The sequence below is a fragment of the Triticum dicoccoides genome, chromosome 3B, assembly GCF_002162155.2.
Source record: "Triticum dicoccoides isolate Atlit2015 ecotype Zavitan chromosome 3B, WEW_v2.0, whole genome shotgun sequence".
NCBI classification, from domain to species: Eukaryota; Viridiplantae; Streptophyta; class Magnoliopsida; order Poales; family Poaceae; genus Triticum; species Triticum dicoccoides.
The window spans coordinates 561,105,488-561,111,018 of NC_041385.1; the positions used below are offsets into that span (position 1 = coordinate 561,105,488).

The 5,531-nt window shown below is 57.5% G+C and overlaps 1 protein-coding gene across 1 annotated transcript; it reads right to left on the reverse strand.

The window, feature by feature from the left end:
* Positions 1–3,413: 3,413 nt before the first annotated feature.
* LOC119277075 (UDP-arabinopyranose mutase 1-like) lies at positions 3,414–5,026 on the reverse strand. Its single transcript, XM_037558293.1, has 3 exons — positions 4,724–5,026; positions 4,173–4,592; positions 3,414–4,084 (listed from the first exon to the last, which is right to left on the reverse strand). Exons 1-3 carry the CDS (start codon positions 5,024–5,026, stop codon positions 3,737–3,739), a joined length of 1,071 nt encoding a protein of 356 aa, XP_037414190.1. The 3' UTR covers positions 3,414–3,736.
* Positions 5,027–5,531: the final 505 nt, after the last annotated feature.

A 5,531-nucleotide genomic window follows, 5' to 3' on the forward strand; every position in this document is an offset into this window, starting at 1 on the left:
GAACTCCTTGTAATGGGGGATGGTTGGGGTCCTAGCACACTCTGTATAAGCCACCCCCTCCTCTGGGACAAGGGTTTGCACCCCCTGTAACACACACACACCATATTCCAGTCGACTGCCTCAGGGCACCGAGACGTAGGGCTTTTACCTCCTCCGAGAGGGGCCTGAACTCGTAAACACTTGCGTACAACCTCACACGTAGCTAGGACCTTGCCTCCTCATACGTACCCCCTACTCTTACTGCCAGTCTTAGTACCACGACAGTCGGTGGTCGTTGGTGTAACACCAACTTCCTAGATCTCTTTGCCGAGATCCAGGCCATGCCCCCATCGGGTCGCCATATTAGGTGGCTCATTGTTGGGGTCCTTGCTTGGACTCTTTGGACGGTTCGAAATAAACTTGTGATTCAGCGTGTTCCCCTTCGACGTGCTACTAAGACGCGGTGTTAAAAATGTGTGGCTATTTGCATCTTTGGCGGCCGCTTATCCGCCACCAGGACCGGGACGCCATCAACATCATCATTGCTGATCTTCGTGTTATGGCTCTACGCTTGGCACCGCCGCTCCCTCTGCCACCACCTCAGCCAGATTAGCCCCTTCACTGCAGTGTTGCGGTGCTACTGCCTTTTCTTCTTTTTCCCTGTTTTAGGGCTTGTTGAGTTGTGCCCTCAGCAGCACCCCCTGTACCATTTGTCGTGTGACCTGGGTGGTGTGTGTGAACCTTTGTGATACTTTGTGGCTGTGGTGGTTTGCTTTATTTATAAAGCGGGGTGAAAGCCTTTTTCAATAAAGACATGGATATGCTTTGAGTCGCGGTATTGAATGACAATTCTTACAAAACATCAAGTGCATTGATTTTATACGAAGAAATGTCCATATTTATGCATGAAGTATGTTGGGTGGATTTAGGAAGAATTCCATCAAAAGCCTCATGAATAAGTCCTCCTGATATCCCTCTTTGGATACCCTGGAGCTCCAGGGTCTAGGGGGCGGTCTCCGGGGTTCAGGGTAAAACTCTCAAGATACCCAGGTCGACATGCGGTATTAGCTCATAGCCGCCATGTGAATCAAACTCGATGGGGTGTGTTTTGGGATTCCAATCCAGCCATTCATTGAGGGTGGGATCATTCTTTGCAGCCTTCAGCACCTAAAGGCGATCCTCCTCCTTCTCCTCTGTGATGAGGTCGGCCTCCTGCTCCATTGCCTCCTCCTTCAAGAGTGGCACCCAGTCCGTCTGTTGCCGAAGCGGCATCACAACGGTGAAGAGCTATTCGAACGTGGCAATGGGGAGGAAGGTGGAGGCTAGGCAGCGAGAACAGAGCTATTCGTACGTGGCGACGGGAAAAAGGCGGAGTTGTTCAAACTGGAGCTTGTGAGTTAGAGCATCTCCAGCCGCCCCCAACAGGCCCTCCCCAGATGATTTTTCCGCGTCGGCACCCAAAAATTGGCCCAGGAGCCTGTTTTTCGCCAGTTTGGGCCGAAATTGGTGCCAGCGTACCCAGGCCGTACCTGGCGCGCTGGGAGCGCCCAGGGGTGCCGGGGCGAGCAATTTTAGCGCGAACGCACTGCGGGCCCGCCGAGTCAGCGACACTCGCCTCGTCGTCCTCACAATGCCTCGGTTTCCCGCGGGGAATCAGTGCCAAGGCTGCCGCCGGTCAGCCTTCCATTGATTCCTCATGGGCGGCGCGGCGACGCCCCCCTCCAGTCACGCGTACACACGTCGCCCGGTTATAAAAACAATGCCTCTCCCTCGCCTCTGGCCACACCTGCCGACAGCCTCCGTCGAGCTCTGCCTCTCTCCCTGCACACAGCCGCCGAGCTCTGCCTCTTTCCTCGTGCCCAGCCGCCGAGTTCTGCCTCTCTCCCCGTGCCCAGCCGCGATGATGGTTGAACGATTCCCCGGCGGCCGCCGCTCGCTTCATGAGTGGGAGGCGTACTTGCTCTTCAAGGCCAACATCCCGGTGCCTCCTGACATGCACGCTGGGCCGGAGGGTTGGAGGGCCGGTGGCGTCCCCATTCCCCCGGTGCCCGACGTCGACGTGCGCCCCAACTACTTCGCTAACGAGGTCGACCGCGTGCGGGCGTCGCTGACGGACGAGCAGCGGGCCCTCCTGCAGTACGCCGCCGGCAACCATGAGGCGTGGGCGGCGTACTTCCAGCACCGGCAGGCGCAGCGACTCGCCTCCACCAACAGGGCGCCGGTGGTGAGGGGCAGCAAGAACAGCGAGGGCCGCCGCCTGTGGTGGGGCGCCCCTGGCCGCTCGCTTCACGCCGTCCTCCGGCACCTCCAGGGCAGCAACGACCCGCCCTTGACGTACCCTCCCGCCCCGACCCGGAGCGGCGGCCAGTGGATGCCGAGGAGGACGGTATCCTCTTCTTCCTCCTCCTCCCGCTCCTCCTCCTCCAGGTCGCCAGCGCTGCTCAACGTCAAGGTCGAGCCCGCCGAGACACCGCTCGGCCGACGAACACGCAGCACCGGCATCGTCATCAACGATGGCGGGCGCGCCTCCTCCTCGGCTCCTCCCCGCTACGTCAGGCCGAAGACGGAGCCCGGGCTGGTCGCGGTGAAGACGGAGCCGTGCCTCTCCGACGAGGCGGACTTGAAGTGGGTGCGCGAGGATTGGGCGCGGACGGAGCTAGAGCGCCGGTGTCGCGCCCTAGAACAGTACTCCGCTCGGCGCCGTGGCCGCGACGAGGGAGTCGTCGTCGTTCTCGACGACGACGACGACGCGCCGCCACCGGTCCGCCAGGGTGACCCCGGGCAGAGGTCCAGCAGGGGCGGCCGCGTCAAGAAGGAGAAGGACGACGAGGAGGACAACGGCGATGGTGGCGACGGCAACGAGGACTTCGCCGCGCTCAGCACGTTCTTCCTGTAGTCTAGGCCTTTATTTTTTAAGTTTGCTGTGTAAAAATTGTTTAAGTCGTCGAAGTTTATGCCCGTTTGTCGAATTATAGCCAAACGTATGTTAAAAAAAATTAAAAAAATCTTCTAGGGCAACCCTGGGGCCGAAGGCTGGGAACCCGATCTGCCCCAAACCGATTTTTTTATCGGGTCATCCCCGAACGGCAATTTTTCAAGCTTTCTTATGGGCCAACGGCTAAAGATACTCTTACTCGGCCATCTCGACAACATTTTTGTAGCCGCCTCGCGGCAGCGAGGAAATGTGATGGGAAACATGATGGGCCAGGACAACTGGCACGTGTCAGGCCATTATTAATTAGCATGTTTCCCGGTGACACGGCATCTGTCGTATGCGCCATTGACAGAGAAGATGGACGCGCAGGTCTTTTCGGGTAAAATCGTCATTGTGTCAAAGGAATAACCGACACAATCAATCAGCGGAAGAAACACTTACATTCATGGGTGACTTTCCGGTCCAATAAATTCAGATCGGAAGGAATACTAGTAGACAGTTGCAATGCTTATTGAACAACTTTTTATTCTCACATTTCAGTGTACACAAGATTACACGGAAACATTAGCAGCCACAAGTATAACCGTACTAAACCCTTGAGAAAACAACACCATCTCTTAATAATGAAATTAAAGAAGGGGGAAATTAATGTGACCCTTAACCTAAACGTAAGATAGAACGGCAGCTAATGTTTTGTAGTACACAACAGCCTGAACCTGAATACCTGATGCACGCATTGAACCTACGAACTGAAGAAACCGGTATACGCCGCCTCACCGCCTGCTCAGTATGCTAATGCAAAAAAGTTTCTCTCCCTCGGATCTACTTCCCCTTGAGTTTGCCGTTGGCGACGTCGGCCTCCTTGGAGTCCTTGGAGTTGAGCATGTCCCAGGCCTCGATCCAGGTGACCATGGCGTCGGCGAGCTTGATGAAGTAGGGGTCGATCTTGCCGAGCTTCTCCTTGACCTGCTGCGAGAGCGAGATGTAGCACTTCTGCACGGTGTCGCATTCCTTGGTCAGCTTCGCGGCCTGGAAGAAGGGGATGATGTCTTCCTGCCAGAAGATGCCCTTGTACTCCTTCTTCAGGTTCACGAACGGGTTGCTGGCCTTGCTGTGCCAGATGTAGGGCAGCCCTGTCTTGACTCCCAGCCCAAGGTGGTCGCAGATCACCTGCACACATATACAAATTGTTCAGTAAAAGTTCAGTACAGCCGGACCAAACTCATAGACGATGTGTGTGTTTTGTTTAGTTGGCTACCTTGACGCACCAGCCGGCCCACATGTCGTCGTAGCGTCCGATGGGCTGGCCGTCGCCCATGAGGCCGAAGTACATGGCCGGGCCGATGAGCTCGCGGTCGAAGGCGAGGTTCATGCCGCACATGGGGAAGAGGGAGCCCTTGGGGATGGTCATGACGGCGTCGACGTACCTGCCGTTGCGCTCCCGCGGCTTGACCAGCTGCGTGGGCGCGTCATAGTCGGGGATGTTGAGCCAGAGGCCATGCGACACGGCGGTGGGCACGCCCTCCCGGAGGCTGAACGGGTAGCCGCGCACGAAGTCGGCGCCCTCCTGGTAGGGGTCGTACAAGGTGTTGAAGAAGAGCGGCGTGGACGGGCAGAGCAGGTTCTGGATGTGCTTGGCCAGCGCGTCGATGTCCTTCCCCGTGGGGTCCTTGGCCACCTGCAATGCCAGAGCAGGGTCACAGGAGACCAGTCAAACAACGTATCGTACATTCGTACTATGTGACTCCAAGAAGAGCTGATATGATAATTGAAGTGAAAAAGAAAGAGATCGATCTTGGAGATACTCACGAAGCAATCGTCGTCGATGGTGTAGACGTACTTCTTCTTGGAGACCATGTAGCCGAAGCAGCGGCAGGCGGAGTCCTTGAAGGAGATGCAGGAGGCCTTGGGGCCGAGGATGCGGTTGATGTCGTTGCGGTTGTAGAGCTCGTAGTCGAAGCCCTCGGGCACCATGACGGTCCTCGTGGGGTCGCCGTCCTGCACGATGATGAGGTGGTACGGCTGGAAGAAGGGCCGCCACATCTCGAGGAAGTCCAGGTTCCGGATCGTCGGGATGACGATGTCCAGCTCGTCCTTGAGCAGCGGCGCCATCGTCCCCGGCCTGCCAAAAGCCTCAGATCCTTCTCCTCCCTGATCCGAGATGCGAGCAGAGGAGGAAGGCGTGTGTGTGTGGCTTCTGGCTCTGCGGGGGTGTGATGGGCGCTGAGAATGTGGAGGAGGAGGCGCCGTTATATAAGCTGCGGCGCGGGCTTCCTGCTCAGATCTCCACGCGGCCGGGCGGCAGTGGGAAGTGCTCCAGTGAACAGACGAGGCGCGCCGTGAAAGGCGGATCGGGATCGCGGCGTTGGAGTGCTGGCGGGAGAAAGGAGCGGCTCGCTTGGTGCGGTCAACCGCGGGCGGAGGGCCGTCCGATCCGGAGTCAACGTCCGGATGTTGACGATCCGATTGTTCGGCACGTCGGCTCGTCTCCTCGTGTTTACCGAACGGCCGACTGTTCTGCGTGGCGTGCGCGGATCTGGTCAATGCTTACTTTCGCCGAACTTACTTGTGACGGCAACGGTAACCAACCTTTTGGAGTGGTAGTGGTGTCGGTGCA

What these genes read in the sequence shown, in the direction of transcription:
- LOC119277075 (XM_037558293.1), bottom strand. Translation starts at nt 5,026, where the DNA reads ATGGCGCCGCTGCTCAAGGACGAGCTGGACATCGTCATCCCGACGATC. An exon ending in CCATCGACGACGATTGCTTC is followed by an intron (nt 4,593 to 4,723) that starts GTGAGTATCTCC and finishes CTGGCATTGCAG; the next exon opens with GTGGCCAAGGACCCCACGGG. An exon ending in GGGCCGGCTGGTGCGTCAAG is followed by an intron (nt 4,085 to 4,172) that starts GTAGCCAACTAA and finishes ATATGTGTGCAG; the next exon opens with GTGATCTGCGACCACCTTGG.